This window comes from Cupressus sempervirens, chromosome 1 (genome assembly GCF_028749045.1).
Source record: "Cupressus sempervirens isolate cs-2001-9-10 chromosome 1, ASM2874904v1, whole genome shotgun sequence".
Taxonomy (NCBI): Eukaryota; Viridiplantae; Streptophyta; class Pinopsida; order Cupressales; family Cupressaceae; genus Cupressus; species Cupressus sempervirens.
Window position 1 is genome coordinate 575751978 of NC_143118.1, and position 19088 is coordinate 575771065.

The window sequence follows — 19088 nt, forward strand, 5'->3', positions numbered from 1 at the left end:
AATGTGAAAGGGAAAGAGGGAAATTTCCAAATATGTTTCCGCCTCTAACCCAATTAAGATTAGATAGTCCCAAAAAGAGGAAGGGTACTAATGCTAAATCAAGATTATAGGGAGAATAAAATACAAGAAAACGTAGTCTTTGGCCCTTTGATAGGATAACATGAATATGAAATTCAAACTAATTTCTTGGGAAATATAAATATGGATACTATATGACTACAATTAGCCTAATTAAGATACAAATCTAGGGTATAGATATAAAAGGAAAATAAATATGAAAGAATAACCTTGAAATGCATAGAGGAAGATGTATTTAAGCTTAAGAAATTTTGCATCTGAGTCTTTTGTGAACTTCTAACTATAGATCTCTAAATAAAATGATTAAAGGAACAAAACCTATAAATCTCCCCAGAATCTGAGACTAAAGGACTAGGATGAATTGGAAAGACATCCTACAACTAGGTTAACATAGTTTGCAACTCCAAAACTATCAACTCTAGAAAGCTTGCAAATAGTAGGTTCCAGACCTAGAATCCTTTTTGCTACCAATCTACAAATTAATACAAAAAGAAAGGTTTGGGGGTTGGGGTTTGATGAAGGATTTCCTTGGTAAAGCCCTAGGTTAAAAGGAATTAACCATAAACAAGAAATGTAAATGTAATGGAAATACTTTCATGTTACTAGATATGAATAATATCAAGTGAAAGATACAATTACCTCTGTAGATGCAATCACATTTGATATGTGATCAAGCATGTAAGTGTAATCATCTTGACTCAAAGAAACCATAAGGAAATTAAAGAAGAAAAAAACTCATGTATGGAAATTTATGTGGCATGCCATGGATGAATAATGGAATAACTTAATGAATAGGAATGATTAATTTTTTCCTTAGAGAAAAACACTACTACCACCTTGAAGGAAGAAGCTTGATGCAAGAAGGAGATGCTTGGATTTGAATGCTCAAGAAGATGCTTTCTTGAAGAATTACTTGAATGCTTGATTTCTTGAGAGAAGATAGCTTGAGAATGAGATATAAAAATGAAGCCCCCTAGCCTTCTTTTATAATAGTTTTCAGGTGGGAAAATATCTCGTGTTGATTAGGGAAGTCATTAAATTAATTGGTAAACTCATGAACTTTTATGCCACAAAATTTGTGGTCACCGAGGACTAGGTCAACTTGTGTTGACCTAAGTTGAACTATTCATAGTGGACATGTTATACAAGATGCATAAAACTCTAGAATGTGGTGCAGATGAACCTGGAGGATAATGGATAGAATGAGAAATATGGTCAAAAGGGTATCAAGATAGTACGTAGAATACCACATCAAAAAGAAAGAGAAGATGAAGGAGCATAGAATGAAAGAGGATATGAGAAAAAGAGACAAAAAACACACTAAGGAGGGAGAAAAGGTCTCAAAATAAAGTGCATTTATTTTAAGATAGTACAACCCTCTAAATCACTACCAACATCCATGGGAGTTGACAATGTTGGTATATGATTCTCAAGGAAAAGATCTTGAATGGTGCACTAATAGAACTTAGTAAAGAAAAAAATCCTATATGGAGAAGCCACATGAAATTCATATGGAATAATTATCTCACTTTGAATCAATAATTCCATCCCTTATACCCTATTAAATTCATTCAAAAATTCCCCTTCTTAATTATGATTTTATTTTTATCTTCTCCTTTTTGCTTCTTCTACCTTGTTATATTCCAATGTTCTTGTCCTCCCCTCCCCATAAGAAGAATATTTTCTCCACAAGTCTTCCTTTTGAAAAAAAATGTACTAATAAGACCCCATACCTACATATTTCTTCAAAAATAAAAAATATACCCCAAGATAAAAAATGTCTTCCTTATGATACCATTCACAATCTATAAGTTTGATTTTTTTTTTATTACAAGCTAGTAGCCCTTCTAATAGTTGATTCAAAAAATCATAGATGAGAAAGGATAAAATAACCTATATAGTTTCTCCTAAGAATTAATGTGGATTCATTTTTTCCCAAACAATTTACAAAATTGATAGCCTATGTGATACAAAGAATAGTAAAACATGAGGATTTCGTTCAAAGCCTTAGATCTAATATTTGTTTACTTTTCTAAAACATACCCATAGGTCCAATTATGATCAATTATGAACTTAATCTCCTCCAATCCTCATGGTATTAAAATCTTGCAATCATGGGAGATAATCTTGATGGATTATGATCTATAATGTAATACATTACCTTGAATTTTTTTTCAAAGTGTAAATATTGAGTGTGCTTATATTCCCTATTTGAAATATTAGTCCATAATTGAACCAACTTATGATTTCCAAACTTCTTCATTTTTTGAATACGGAGTTTGTTACTCCATACATTGTACTTCTCCCCTTTCTACAACAAAATATGCAATAAAATCAAATACCTTTTGAAACTCCATATAGACTTATTCACTTTAATATCCCTTAATTCTTTGTGGATATTATCTCCAACAAACTAGGAAAAAAAAAGTTTTTTTTTTTTTTTGGGATTTTGAATGTCACAAACTAAGACAACCATTTTTTGTTTCAACATTTCATAACCATTGTAGTCTGTCACCTTGACTTACCTATAATGGGTTATTTGAAAATACTTAAACAACCAATTAACATTATATGGGGGAAACTTAGAGCTTGCAAATTTTTGAAGATTACCATAAACCCTATCCTTTTACATTGGAAGAAGTCTACTTCTATAAATCCCTTCCACATTCTAATATTCCTCTTTTAACCTTTATAAGTTTATTTGATGTCATATTTGACACAATTCTGTTGACATTAAGTCAATTTTGTTATTAGTGACAACACTTATTTAGATTCTATATGGTTACTAAGCTCATTGATCACCCTATAGTGTTTGCCATGTAATTTAGTAGCCACCAAGCTTTACAATTCCTACCGAGCATCCTAGTGGTTACTAAGCTTTGCAATTCAAACCGAGCCAACAGTTCATGTGAAGTGAAGTTAGTGTTTACCAAGTGCAGTCATGGTAAATGTGTAATTTAGTTTCTACCAAGTTACATAGTATCTACTGAGTCTCCAGTGTATATCAAGTTTGAGACTACTTTGAGATGATTAGTATGGACCAAGCCTCTATTTTTATAGAATGCATGATGATGTCGAGTAATGATAGTGGATGCCGTGTATTAGAACTTTACCAAGTCAGTCTTTAGAACCCAAGTGTCTTCATTCAAGGCAACTTTGTAGTATTGGTGTTAACTTGTATATTGGCTGACTTTGTAGTTTTGTAAATTGGATTGATATATATATATATATATATATATATATATATATATATATATATATATATATATATATATATATATATATATATATGTAATGTTTTGTATCATATCCAATGTGTGTGAAGGAATGAATAGATGAATGTATCCATGTGAATGCAAATCAGTAGCAAAGTATATTGTAAGGCCATATCAACAAAGGAGCAGAAAAGTCATATCTATCATGTAAAGGTGATCAATACCTCAAAGAATCTCTATTAGAAAATTAGTTGTAAGTCAGAGATCAGTTGTTTCATTCTAATAGGTGAACTAGTTCAAATCCTCTAACAAGGTAGACTTAACAATCTTTTTCAAATCTCTTTATTGAGTGCATACTTCATTGTATGTTTGCAAATCTCTAACAAGGTGGACCTAGTATTCTTAATTACTCCTAATAGGGCAGATCATTAGAAGTGATCATTGTAAGCCTTAACAGGCCAACTTTATGCCATAGTATTGAAGTTTTGTGGGTATCATCCCCACCCCAGTTTTACTTTCTATTTGGAAGGTTTCTAGGTCACCAAATCATTGTGTTCATGTGTTATGAATGTTTATGTTTTTATTTTATCATGATTGCAGTTAGATCTGATTTAATGATTTAATGATTATTGGATTATTGCAACTAAGATCTAAATTTGGTAAAGTTTTTGAGGTTACTGATTCAACCCTTCCCTCTTAGTAACCTAGCATAGTCTTGAATATTTCCAACAATTAGTATCAGAGCTTTTGTGGTTCTTAGGATAAAGCTTGAAATCTTGAGAAAAGATCAAGGACAATGGAGCTATTCAGACTTGATAAGACAATTGACAATGAAAAGCTAGATCTAGAAATGACCCTTGTACAACTCAAGAAAGCTAAGGAGCAACTTTCCTAATCTTTGAAAAGAAGGAAGGAACTTTCAAGTTAGATGAATGATCACTAGTACATTGAAGACCTTTTCCCTTCAAGCAGTTCAGATAAAGAAAATGATGTAATTAGAGAACTCTTAGAGAAGAATGGTTCCTTGCAAGAAGAAATAAGAAAGCTCAAAAGAGAACAAGAAATTTAGCCAATAAGGCTATGTGAAATCTTGGACCAAAGAAACAAGATGAAAGAAGAAATGTATGGAAGAAACAATGAGAACTAGAACCAATCCATTTAGCATGAAGATTTTATAGATCAAATCTCCAATGCAAATGAAGAAATCATGAGTCAAAGATAGATCAATGAAAGATTAAGGAATGATCTAAATTTAGAAAGAAAAATCAATGAAAGATTAAGAAGTGAGCTGAAATCTAAAAAGAAAATTAGTGAAAGATTGAAAAATGACTTAAACACTGAAAAAAAAATCAATGAGAGAATGATAAAATCCCAAGTAGACATGAATCAATTGAATCAACTAAATGAGCATATTGCTCAGATGCCTTTCGCAAGCTCATGCTCTCAGATTAACATGTATAGACCAGCCAAACTTCATCATAAATTGTTAATTCTTCTATTATTATTTGCTCCAGTGTTGGCCTATTAGAAGCAGATTGAAGAATTGGTGCTAACCAAGATGGGTAAATGGAAGTATTCCCTTAATTAGATAGCCTCACAAATTTCTAATGAACTATTAGAAATATTGAAGCCAAGATGAGACTCAGCTATGTAGACAACAAAAGATATCTATGAATAAACCCTAAGACAGTTGTTACCGAGCATTACCAATTGCTAGGTAAAAGAGTCTATAAAGAAAAATGAAGACAAGATGACTCTTAGATTCAATACTTGTTTAAATTTGTTAAAAGATATAGAGCATGTAGTCAATAATTCTATACACACGTGGAAAAATATTTATCACTTGCATAAATAGAGTGACTTTCCAATAGAAGTCAAGGATGATGATAGTGATGATGAGGAAGAAGGAACACACTTTGAGACAATAAAGTTTGACAATGAAGATGTTGAAGAAGATAAAGAGGGAAAATCTATCAAGGAAGACAAAGAAGATGATGAGGAGACTAATCCTATGAAGATAGTAGCAACAGTCATTGCTTCACTTCCTCATTCTCCAAGAAAATCAGCAGCTACATCAAGTTTGGAGACAACTTTAGCAAGTTTGATTGTGACCACAGTAGACACATCAAATGTTCAATCACTCTTCACTCCCTCACAGCTTAGCACGTCACTAATGGAAGTGTCTACCACTTCATCTACCATGCTGTAGCCTCCCTCTTCTTTAGTTCTTGAGTTAACTTCAATAGTAGTGAGTACAACATGTTCTACAATTTTGTGTTCTTCAGCAGTAAGTATAGTTTCAAGTTCTACAATTTTGGATTCTTCAATTTTGTTTTCTATAGCTTTAGATACTTCTATAAGTATATCAACTTTAGATTCAGTAAGCATACTAGTTAGTATTCCATATGTTGATACTATATCAATTTTTACTACTAGTCCTGCTATCTCTACTATTGTTTCTAAGGCATTATGTACAAAGGTAGTTGAACCTAAGGCTCAACCAAGTATAAGACTTTTAAGTGGAAAGGAGATAAAGGAGAACATTGATCTAGATGAGGAGATTGAGGTTCCAAAGTGGGATTTTGATAATGCCACTGCAAATCAAATGCAAATAGCTAGAAAATTCCTCCAAAAGAAAGTGAAACAAAAGAAATTAAGAGAGGAAAGAGACAAAGAATATAAAATCATTGAAAGTGCTAAGAATATTTTGACTAAGGTAATAGGTGTTGAAGTTGATACTTCTCAACACATTTTGTTTCAACTGGAAGAAGCGGTCCAAAAGTTTAATGAGGACTCCAGTGGTCAAGATAAATTGATTAAGAAAGAAGAGAATATATTTGATAACAAAGTGCTTGAGCACATTGCTCAAAAAATTGCCATCCAGTAAGTGGAGCTTTCCTCTATTTTGACCAATCTTGAAAACTCTTGCACAAATGTAACATCACTTTTTGAGAAATTATGTACTATTATAGAGTTCACAAAGAAAATAAAGAGAATACTAACGAAGATTGATGAAGATATGAAAGCTAGTGCATAGCAGTTGTAGCTTGACCCTAGTTCAAGTCACATGAAAATTAGATTCTTGTCATATATGCAGGCATAATTATTGAGAGAGGAAGCAAGGATTTGATCTTCACTAATAGATATCTAGAATATGATCCTTCCCATCATGGACACAATGTAGAAACACATTGTTTAATAAAAAACATTGATCCATGACAGCAATTTCTCAATTGCAAATCACATGATAGAACTCTTTCTAGAAGTCCAAGTTGCTCTACATACGTTAAAAGTTTTGCAAGAAAATTGGGATAAGAATTTAGCACTCATACTCAAGGTACATTCTAAGTTTATTTCTTATATTGGTGTCTTTGTGTAAATAAGTTTTGAACAAATCTTTGGCATTATTGTCAAAAAGGGGGAGAAACAATATGAAAAGTAGTATGTAAATTGTATGGGAGAGAATCATGCAAAAGGAAAGGAAAATATACTGTATATACTTACAAAGATAAATTTTGAAAAATCTCAAAAATAGTACCGAGCCAGTATCACACTGTGATGTATATAAGTTTTGGCTGATAAGTGTTTTTGTCACTAATGCCAAAGGGGGAGATTGTTGACATTAAGTCAAGTTTGTTATTAGTGACAACACTTATTCAGATTCTGTATGGTTATAGAGCTCCATTGATTAGTCTATAGTGTTTTCCATGTAATTCAGTAGCCACCGAGCTTTACAGTTCCTATCAAGCATCCCAGTGGTTACCAAGCTTTGTAGTTCAAACTGAGCCAACAGTTCATGTGAAGTGAAGTTAGTGTTTACCAAGTGCAGTCATGGTAAATGTGTAATTTAGTTTCTACCAAGTTACACAGTATTTACGGAGTCTCCAACATAGACCGAGTTCAAGACTACTCTGAGATGATTAGTATGGACCGAGTCTCTACTTCTACCAAATGCATGATGATGCCAAGTAATGATAGTGGATGCCATGTATTAGAACTTCACCAAGTCAGTCTTTAGAACCTAAGTGTCTTCATTCAAGCCAACTTTGTAGTATTGGTGTTAACTTGTATATTGGCCAACTTTGTAGTTTTGTAATTGGATATATATATATATATATATATATATATATATATCATATCTAATCCAATGTGTGTGAAGGAACAAATAGATGAATGTATGCATGCGAATGCGAATCAGCGACAAAGTATATTGTAAGGCCATATCAACAAAGGAGTAGAAAAGTCATATCTATCACATAAAGGTGATCAGTACCTCAAAGAATCTCTATTAGAAAATTAGTTGTAAGTCAGAGATCAATTGTTTCATTCTAACAGGTGAACTAGTTCAAATCCTCTAACAAGGTAGACTTAACAATATTTTTCAAATCTCTTTACTGAGTGCATACTTTGTTGTATGTTTGCAAATCCTCTAACAAGGTGAACCTAGTAGTCCTAATTGCTCCTAACAGTGCAGATCATTAGAAGTGATCATTGTAAGCCTTAACAAGCTAACTTTATGCTATAGTATTGAAGTTTTGTGGGTATCATCCCCACCCCAATTTTACTTTCTATTTGGAAGGTTTCTGGGTCACCAAATCATTGTGTTCATGTGTTATGAATGTTTATATTTTCAGTTTATCATGATTGCAGTTAGATCTGATTTAATGATTTAATGATTATTGGATTATTGCAACTAAGATCTAAATTTGGTAAAGTTTTTGAGGTTACTGATTCACCCCTCTTCTTTCAGTAACCTAGCATAGTCTTGAATATTTCCAACAAATCCGTCATGTCAAATACTTCACATATAGTTTCTTTATTTATATGAAGATGAAATCCCTTTTCTTTTGTTTTAATGTACCTACTCATCTCATCATAATTGGTCTATACAATCTTAATAAAATCTACATTGAAAAAATATTAGTGACAATCAATACATGGCCATTCCCAACTTCCACAAGTTCAACTTAGGTTGGGGATTCTTTGATTTAGCTATAAAATACCTAAAAATATTATGAACCCTAACCTTCATGTGGGTTTAGCTAACACATTTTATTTATCAAAAAAATAAGGAAAATTTTCCATAATCTTTACTCCTCTCTAGAGCTAGGGAGTAGTAGAACCTTGTCACTAATTAATGCCACCTTGTTTGTTTCTTACGAGTATGTCATCTTTTGTAAGATTTTGTCTCTTTGAAAAATTGTCTATTTCTATAAATAAATATAAGCCCTAATGTCCAATTTATAATATCTTATTTGCCCCTTTCAATTCTTTAAAATTGACACTTGTTTAGGAAATTAAAACTTTAGTAGAGTTGTTCTTTCACTTACTGATTGTAGCATTTAATTGGAAATTACCTATGACTGGTTTTAAGTTTACTAGCAATTTGACACTCCACTTTTGCAACTACTTGAATTATTTGAAATGATGAGGAATTAATCCATAATCTATTTCATCCCTCTATATTTTCAAGAATTAAATGACAAAAGAAAGTCTTTTAGCTTGTATTTAAACCATATCCATTTATGTAAAAAGATCAATAATGTGTGTTGAGATTCAAAAGTGGCTTGGTGACACTTTAACTAGCTTATTAAATAATTTCCATGTCAACCTCGTCGATGCATTGGAATAACTAGATCTTTCAATAAGACTTTATCTTATATTTGCAATGATGGATGTATTTATAGTGGAAAATCCATTTCATAAAAAAACTAACACGTATCTCAATTTTGGCGACTTTAAGAAGGAAATTGGTTTTTTTATACATTTCCCCCAAAAATTTAAATAGACTTTGTGCACATGAAAAATCTAAGGGTTAAATTACATGCAAAGGGTACATCACTAGGTCTAGGATTCTAAGGGTATAAAATATAACAATATTAATGCATTAAAAAATAAAAAAATACTAAAACATGTCATGATTATGGCATCATTGAGAATGATGGGGACATTAGTAGTTAGGAGCCTAAGGGTATAAAAATTATTATAACATTATAAAAATCACCATGTCTAACTCATTGATGTGTTGGAACAAAAGAAACCTTCCAACACATTAGCAAGTTACATTTACAATATCTACTTATCCATGGTAGAAGCTCCACATTAGAAGCAACATCACATTGGAACAAAATGAACCTTCCAATGTGATATCGATTGACGATCCCATGTTATGGCATTGTCCACTAAATGACCAACCTATCTTAAAAAAGGTAACACATGTCTCAATTTATGGTGACTTTGAGAAGGAAATTGATTCTGTCAGATATTTTCTTTGGAGCATGAAAGTAACATTGTGCATATATACAAAATTAACTTGTTAAGTTACATGTGAAGGGGACATTTCTATCAATTTGGAGACTAAAGGTATAAAAAATTATCGTAAAAATATCAATGCAAAAGATAATAAAATAATAACACTAAAACATTCCCTTAAACTTTATAGAGAAATTTATCGTAAGCCTAAGATTGGGAAACCTGAAACTAGGAACACATGTTTGTAAAAATTAAATCAAATAGTCTTTTGTAACAAGTGTAATATTTTAAAATAAAAAAATTGTGTAGAGTGTTTGCATCCATCAAATAAAAAGTTATCTTATCACAACTATAATAGTATGAAGCTACAAATTGGGATCACATGTCCACATAGTAAATAATATAGAAATCATATCAAGTAACACTGTCATTCCATTGATTAAAATTAGAATTGGGTTAAGGTCTAAATTTTTCAAATTTAATACCATTTACTTAGATTTTAGAACTTGTTACTTAATAAATACAATTTTGGGTTTAGATTTCTTGCATGCAAACTTAATGTTTTCTTGGCTTTAAAGTTTTTTGGATTTTAATTGACAAATCAAGTGAAAATAAATAGTTATAGTCGTGATTATTTTTATAAGAATTTTTTTTGTCTAATTTCTCCATTTTCTTTACAAAACAAATGGATCCTTTTTGGGGGGAGGTCAATCCTAATAGACTAAGAAACATTTTCTACTTTGAAGTTGATGATTCCATCCATAATGTTTCAATCATCCTATATCATGAGTCCTATCTTGTGACTTAGGGGTCTTAGAGGTTAATAAAACAAGGGTTAAAATTTATTCAAACCAAAATAAATTCAAATAAAGGGCATCAAAAAACCCTATCAAGATTTATCAAGTGAAAATGATGAGACAAACGAGATGCAGTTAACTCTTATTCACAACATTCTAATTTTGCCATGTTTAGTAGCCCATTTAAATGGAAAATCTACTACACCATTCCACTCCCTAGGGATGTAAGTGAAAGTAACATAATCCAAAGAATCTCATAGATTGATAATTTGATTAGCAACCAAAACTAACTACTAACAAATAGTCTTAGAAAGTTGTCACATCAACAAATGCACCACCACATGTGAATTCTTCTCACAAAAGATCCTATTTGTAGGTGCATTAAAGGTTAAATTTTAAAATTTAATCACATTTTTTTTTCTAGTATGGTGTCTATAATTAGGAACAATGGAAAAGGTGAGGTGGGATAATATTTTCTTGTGTTAAATCAAAGAATGAAGTGGTGGTTAGAGGATATGCCACTCAGGGTGCAGCAGAGGATGCATTTCTAGCTTATGATGAAGACTAGTTCCAAACTAGTGAAGGCCAAGAGGAGCCTTTTGGATTTATTTATTCTTTTATGCTTTGGAGTATTTTTTGTTAGAATCTGATAAGATTAATAACTCAGAAAACTAGTGCAAAGAATAAATATCTAAACTATGAATGCAAATGATACAAAATCAAAATAGCATCATAGAGTTAGTCTCCAAGAGAGTAATGTAAATGCTGGAAGCAAAAGAGCATTAAGAGGATGCAAAAACAAGAGATGCAAATACAAGCTAGGTAGCATGCTTATATAGGCTAAGAAGAGGGAGGAGGTGGCAACACCAACCAATGAGGAGCAACCATCTATCGGACTAAAGATAGCAAAGTATCTTCCCAAGATAGCTAATGGATGCTCACATGTAGGAAGGTGACACCTCACAACCATTCACCTAATAAGACATGCTTTATTAACCTAAGCGAGATTATTAAAAGTGTAGGAAAAACCTAGCAAAATAGGAAAACTACACTAACACCCCCCATAAGCGAAGCTTAGGTGGATGTAGAAATGGGTCCCGACAAGTCAAGCCTGATGAGGTACCCATGTACATAAAATTCCCCCAAAAGAGAGAGAAAAGAGACCCCCCAAAGAAAATTAGGACTCCAAGTGAGAGGAAGCAGCCCCCCCAAAAGATGAAGCATCCCATACCCCCAACAAAGCTTGCAAATTTTGTCTGGTAGATCCACTTACATCGAACAAGTTTTCTTCCCTTAGGAAAGGGGACAAGATCCCAAGTGTGGTTCCTCATCAAGGAACTATACTCTTCCTACATAGCTGTATCCCACTCAGAAATACCAGAAGCCTTATGAAAGGACTGTGGATTTGAGATAGTAGCAATGAAGATATGTAGAGCATCTTGGAATTGTGAATGAGTCTGCTTGGTGTCTGATGGATCCCCAACCCAATCACTTGCAAACTGCAAGGTTTGTCTAGCCCAAAGTGGACCAGAAGATGGAGAATCTAGAGGAGAATCATCAACCTGTAAATGATGACTAGGAGAGGAAGGAGGTGAGTCCTCTGAATCACTCTCTACATCAGAAGTGGAGGTAGAAGACTGCTCAAGTGAATCTGACCCATTAATAGATCTATCATGTATTCCAAGTGACTCCAATGTCAAAGTAGAAGGCAACCCTATGACCATGCTCTGCTGGTTAAGCTGATGCAAGTAGTGGAAGTTAAGATGGCCAAACCCCTCATGCTATAATCTGCTCACATCATTAGAGTGAGTGAGTGAAATAGTCAAAGGAGGATCAGGAACAAAGTGAGAAAACATATAGAGTCATGACTGATGATCTACTCTCCCAACTACAACTGTAGAATCATTGTGCAACTCACGTATCTCCACTAAATCAGGAGTGAACTCAACCCACTTGCCTAAACCTGTGTGAGTGATCTGTGTACCGATAGGAGATTAGTTGACAATGAGGGTACACAAGGAACATCATGGAATGTGCCATCCCCCACATCAACAAACCCTCTCCCACACACCTCAACAAGAGTGTTATCACCCATCAAAATAGAAGGCATAGTACACGACTCCAAGGATGCAAGTTCTTCCTTAGATGAAGCCATGTGGTGTGAAGCACTCGAATCAAGAACCCAAGTGGATGGTGAGGAAGCAACTGCAAAAAGGGCCTTACCCTTTCCTTTCCCCTTGCTGTTTTCTTTTTCCTTGTTAGACCCTTCATTAGAAATTTGTTTGATAGACTCAGGAACACTGATATTATTCTTCTCAAGAATGTATGTCAAGTGATCAAGTTGTTTCTGCAAACATTTATGTTCATCATGACCAGGTCTTTCACAATAGGCACATTTGACCTTTTCTTTCTTAGGCTTATCGCCCTTGGAAGATGGTGTATCAATAGTTGCTTTTGAAGAAATTGATATCTGATCCTTCTTCTCCTTGCTATTCTTTTGTTTCTTATCCTTACTATTGTTGTTACTACTTTGTCCTTGTTGTTCTTTTGTGTCTTGGTTGGTAGCCAAGGCATGTGACTTAGAGGACTTAAGAGTGCCCATCTAGATTAGCTTGTCCTGTTCTCAAGTGAGATTGATAGCAAAATCATCTAAAGATGGCATGGTGAATTGAGTACCAAGTGCACCCTTAGTAGCATAGAAGGTAGAGACAAACACAGAATATTCTGAACTCAGCTTAGAGAGAATACTAAGAATCAGTTGTTCATCTTTCTTTTCAATTCCACATTGTTTTAACTGTAGCCTTAGTGATTTTAATTTGGTGAAGAAATCTTGGATTGTGTTGAAATTGCCTGGACTCAAACTAATTAATTCATTTTCCAACATATGACCCCTCATTGAATCTTGTGTGCCAAATAGTATTTCTAGCTTTGTCCATACTTCATTTGGTGTATCCAAAGACTCAATGTGAAATAGCAAGTCAGGAGAAATAGACAAACACAATGTTCCAAATGCCTCATCACATTTGTTAAACCAGTTAGGCTTATCTTCATCTTTAGCAGGTTCAGTTTCAAGTCCCATAGTTATCCTATTTAATCCAACTTTCCTTAAGTGAATTTTCATGCGTATTTTCACTCAAAGTAATTGTATGGAGTTAGGATGGGCATATTTGTTTGATCCATGATGAAGAAATGCAGAGAAGAAATGCTAAAAAGAAGAGAACCTAGCCACGACAATGCCCCCCACTTTGTACTCAATCAAAGAACCCCCCCCAAAGAAATATGATTTGGCACTTTATTTTAGTGCGTTTTCAACTACCACTAGAAAGAAATACTTAGTGGTCTTGATTTCAATGCATTACAAACCCTCATGAAGAGCATATGCTAAAAGTGAAACTTGGGCACAATAATCAAGAAAAAAATTTCACCACTGCGATCTACTCGAAAAATTATGCACTTTCAAAAAAAGAATCGCCTTGATAGAAGATCGTATGAGAAAGTTATGATCCTCTAAAGTTTTCAAAACGAGAATTGTGCACAGTCACGGCTGAGAATTTGCAATTTCTGAAGAATTCATGCATAAAAATAAAAAAAAAACTCCACTAGTGGATAGAGCACAAAAAAATAGCCAAGTTCATAACAAGAATCATCAAAATCGGAGTCTATATGAGCAAGAACGAGACATTTGAAAACTGCATTCAAATCTGCGACTGCCAATGGAGAGGGGTATGGCTATAGCTTTGCATGCTCGATTCTGTAAAATATACAGCTTGCATGCAAAATCTAAAAGATACCCAGATGGTTTTTCGAGGCTGCGAACAAAACTCAAAAATTTTTTTTCTTTCTGATGTACAGAAGATGTTGCTGTAGTGTAAATCAGACGCCTTTAACAGTAAAAAACTGGCTCCAAAAATTAAAAATGACTCCAACAACCAGAATATGACATGCAAATGTTGGATCAGCTTTCTAAGTCCATCAATGGCATGCTAGAACCTGCAAAATTGATTGAAACTCCAAATATGCAAGTTGGTTGTCAGATTTGATATTGAAACCCCAGAGAAAAACTGTTTTTGACAAAACTTTTCTGATTCTCAGGATCATCCAAAGATGCAAGAGAACATCATACTTCGTTTTTCAAAAAACTACAATAAAGTTTATTAGCCCCCCTTGAATCTCTCAAATAAGGAAACTAAAATCTACTCTTGCACATAGAAAAACTCTGATACCATGTTAGAATCTGATAAGATTAATAACCTAGAAAACTAGTGCAAAGAATAAATATCTAAACTATGAATGCAAATGATACAAAATCAAAATAGCATCATAGAGTTAGTCTCCAAGAGAGTAATGCAAATGTTGGAAGCAAAATAGCATTAAGAGGATGCAAAAATAAGAGATGCAAATACAAGCCAGGTAGCATGCTTATATAAGCTAGGAAGAGGGAGGAGGTGGCAACACCAACCAATGAGGAGTAACCATCTATCGGACTAAAGATAGCAAAGTATCTTCCCAAGATAGCTAATGGATGCTCACATGTAGTAAGGTGACACCTCATAACCATTCACCTAATAAGACATGCTTTATTAACCTAAGCGAGATTATTAAAAGTGTAGGAAAAACCTAGCAAAATAGGAAAAATAAAAAACTACACTAACATTTTTGAGGCACAAATATGAAAGTGAAAATAATAAACTTTGTTGTGGGAGGGACAACAAAGAAGGAACAATAATGGCATCTCCAAAGGATTATCATTTATGTTTTCAATCTTTGATGTATGTTTTAGGAAGTTGGGTGTGGAATCAAAGTGTCATACCGAGGAAATGAGGAAATTGGTTGCTAGAGAAGAACTTTATTTTTTGTAACATTACATTTAAAGTTTATTGACTATCAAAACTACTACACTTCTTATATATTCATATAATTCACCAGTATATTTATGTGATTTTTCTGATATAAATTTTTAATTAGTTTCAATATAAAAGCATTAGTCACTAAGAGTTTTTTAAAATTGTTGTGTACATTAAGTAAATATCACCATGAAAGTGATTTTATTATAGTTTCATAAGGTAGTTAAAATAGCCAATTAAAAAAATACCATTAACATTTAAATGACTTTAAATCACTAAATTATTTATTACACTTATTTGAATACAATGAAAAATTGCCAATAATAACACTTCTTTCTAACAAATAAAAAACAATTTGCTAACAATATCCCACTAATTTAGGTCAAATACAAATTATTTGTCAATAACAACAATTTTATGTTTACCATTCCCAAGGTGGGTGGGGTGTGTTAAAGTTATCATTGCTTCTAGTCCACCTATCAAAGAACACCTAAGGTCACATAGAGAATTACTTTGGTTCAATTCCATCAAAAAAATTCATAGTTAATTTTTCTCATCTTGCTTTTATTGAAGTAGGTTCTAATGATCACTATAGAGAAAAAAGGAAAATATCAAAGTAAAAGAGTTGTTCTATGATCCCCTTAGAAAAAGAATGAAATCTAATATGATTAATCAAATTTGATATCTTTTTTCAACTTCTTGTTAAAAGCTCTTCCTTAGCCTTTCGTTTTTATCATTTTCTTTTTGTAAATAATAATTTTACATTTTTGTAGCTAATATAAATAAAATAGAACTTTTAAATAAATAAAAAGTGCATGATTTTCAATTGCCACTTGTAATTGTTTTTGATTGTCAATTTGGTTTATAATACACGAGTGTCACTCTTTTAAAAGTCTTCAAAATATAATTTGAAATTTTCTAACATGCTACTTTGACTTTGATCAATTATCTATTGTACTATAGAGACATTTTACTTAGAAAATATTAATTTTTTAATTTTGAAACTTTATAACATATTGCTTTGACTTTGATTAATTGTCTATTTATTATAGAGAGACTATATAAAATGTTTTATTTAAATTTTCTTTTACATGTTAATTTGACTTGACTAATCATCTATTATTATAGAGACACTTAAAATATAAGATTTTGAATTTTTGAATTATTAAATATTCTCATATTTTAAAGATAATTATATTAATATTTCATAAATATATATCAAATAAAATTCTTTTATTCAATATATTTTATACATCAAATTGATTTTTTAGATAAAGAAAATTTGATTTTTTATATGATCTATCATAATATTCAATAGTATATGTCCACACCCAATCACTAAACCTAATAGTAATACAAATAAAACATATTTTTTCTCATCCATTTAAAATTTGGCATTATGATTTCTGCAAGGATACAAATTAAAATAAACTTATTTTAAGTTTCCAAAAAAGGAATATGTTTTAAACAAAAACATAAATAACCATCTCCTACATTTTCTTCATAATGTCTTTAACCCTTTTAATTGGTTTCCCAACTTGGTTTGGAGTTTATACTCACCAGAGATTTAACTGGAAGACTTGTTCACACTCGGATCACGTGGGTTGAGCAGTGCAAAATAATCTGTTACCATTTGGTAAATGGGCGGTGGAAGGAGACTAATCATGGTGACAATTAAATCACGTGGATTGACTCATACAGAAGCTCCCATAGATTTCTAGATTAAGTACTTAGTGCTCCGCTGATTTCATTGCTGTAGATGGAAATGCATCGAAGGGAAAGTAAGACAGAAGAAAATCCAGCAATGAAGTTGGCAGTGGAAGTAAGAAGCAAAGCAGCCAAGAGAAGCTCTCGTTTTCTAAGGAGAAATATGCACAAAATCAGCAGAGGCAGGGAAAATTATAGTTTGCCTGAGGAGTTTTATGCCTTGGCTCATATGATGCCTGAGAGTAATAGGGCAAGCAAGTTCAATCAACATCTTTTGGATTCATATTCTCTTCCTTATCACAATGCCAAGGTACTGATCTTCATAACCCCTTCATTCGTAATCACTATTCTCAGCTTTCTCTGTCAAAAATATAAAATTGAAGTTAGGATAAATTGTTCCATTGGATTGAAAGACTAGTTTCTTGATGCAATGATCAAGAATTGGATTAGTTGATAATAAATGAATTATAATTGTCTTATTTTATAGATTCCCAATTTGTAAAGTAAATGATCGGGAATGATAGAAAGCAACAAATCAAAAGTCTGACAATCTGGACGAGCAAGACAGAACTGGACCTACATATCTCCCCAAGATCTTACCATGTGAACTTTAGCGGGATGATCTTGTATCCCAGACCCCTTTTTTTGTGAATATGTAACAAGTATACTACTTTATTAATAGAAAGAGAGTATTCATCAAAAAAAATATAGGTCTTGGATATATCTAAAGGTCTAGATTGAAAATCAGATTAACTAATAATGAATGAAAATTATATAAAAGTTTTAGATATATCCAAAAACTGAACTAAAAATACAAGATTCTCATTATATAAAGGTATTAGATACAATCAAAGACTATCAGATAAGATAAGAATACAATAGTCTCATTATGTAAAGATATTAGAGACATTCAAAGACTATCGGATAAGAATCACATTAACTGAGAATAAATAAATTACAATTGACTCATCTTAGACATATTCAAAACTTTTAGAAATACAATTGTCTCACTATATAGAGGTCTTCCATATATGCCAATACTATCTGATATATCTAAAGACTTCTAGAAATTTATCATAAAAACTTACATTATTCTAAATTGAAGAAAAAATAAAATAAAATAAAAATCTGTACAAATAAATTCTTGCAGGTATAAGACTAGAGAACTACCCTGTACCTGTTACCTTTTCTTTAATCTATTTCCAACAATTTAGTCTAGGAATTAAGCTTAGTGTGTGATGTTTAAGCCGTTCCTCCAACAAGTCTTGTATCCTTTGAATTTTGGAAGGATATCCATTTGCATTTAAATATCAAATTTGTGTATTTATTATTATTATATTGATGATGAGATGCCCTGCTGAAATATTTGTTCAGGCAGGCCAACATTCTATAATCTCAACTGCAATTTCTGAGATCAATGAACAAAAGATTCGTATTCAGGAGCTTGAGCAACGAAATCAAACTCTAATGAACTCACTCACGAGGAATATGATTCAAAGTCATGCAAGAGTTTCTTCAGAAGAGGGTGCATTGATGCATTGCACATCTGATGAAGTTTCTGTAATGATTGAAGAGACCCACATTAAAGATGAAGCAATCATGGAAGTCACCCTGAAGAAGGTAGCTTCTAATTCTACTTATATGGATCTGGTTGCCGCCATTCTCAAGTTCTTAAGAGATATGGAATTGGAGGCTGTAAGAGTTCATTGCAGGAATTTAGAGTCAACAAGCCAAGTGATTCAAGTGTGCATTCGTACTAGAACAAAGGTAATACTAATTTTATTTTCGTAATATTGATCCAAAATATCAATTAAATATATATATATATACACAATAAACTTTTTCCATACCAACTTCTATTCTACACTTAAACAATATTGACACTGGATCAAAGATTCATTTTCCTTGATTTGATGCTCATATTGTTAACACACGTCTTTGGTGGAAAAGGGAGAAGGACAGCAGACATTTGAATGGAAAAAGATTGAAGAGAAGGTGAAACTGGTGCTCACTGCTTCATGAGGATGTAATACCTTTTGTTAAAGGTCAACCTAAGAGGATCATTTTGTTCTCTCAAATAGAACTTTTGAAGACAAGCTTCATCCTATAGATGATGATACTAAGGGAGAATTCATTAAACATTTCTAGCTATTTTCTTCCTATTCTCATTCTTAAATGTATAAGATTCAGTCCAG

General features: G+C 32.4%; 1 protein-coding gene across 1 annotated transcript; it reads left to right on the forward strand.

Annotated features, from left to right (window-relative positions):
• The first annotated feature begins 16952 nt into the window (after positions 1 to 16952).
• LOC149578731 (uncharacterized) lies at positions 16953 to 19088 on the forward strand. The gene is made up of 3 exons (XM_089805015.1): positions 16953 to 17203; positions 18268 to 18660; positions 18844 to 19088. The coding sequence occupies exons 1-3, from the start codon at positions 16991 to 16993 to the stop codon at positions 18913 to 18915; spliced, it is 678 nt and encodes a 225-aa protein (XP_089661141.1). The 5' UTR covers positions 16953 to 16990; the 3' UTR covers positions 18916 to 19088.

What these genes read in the sequence shown, in the direction of transcription:
- LOC149578731 (XM_089805015.1), top strand. Translation starts at nt 16,991, where the DNA reads ATGAAGTTGGCAGTGGAAGTAAGAAGCAAAGCAGCCAAGAGAAGCTCT. An exon ending in TTCCTTATCACAATGCCAAG is followed by an intron (nt 17,204 to 18,267) that starts GTACTGATCTTC and finishes ATATTTGTTCAG; the next exon opens with GCAGGCCAACATTCTATAAT. An exon ending in GCATTCGTACTAGAACAAAG is followed by an intron (nt 18,661 to 18,843) that starts GTAATACTAATT and finishes TTGGTGGAAAAG; the next exon opens with GGAGAAGGACAGCAGACATT.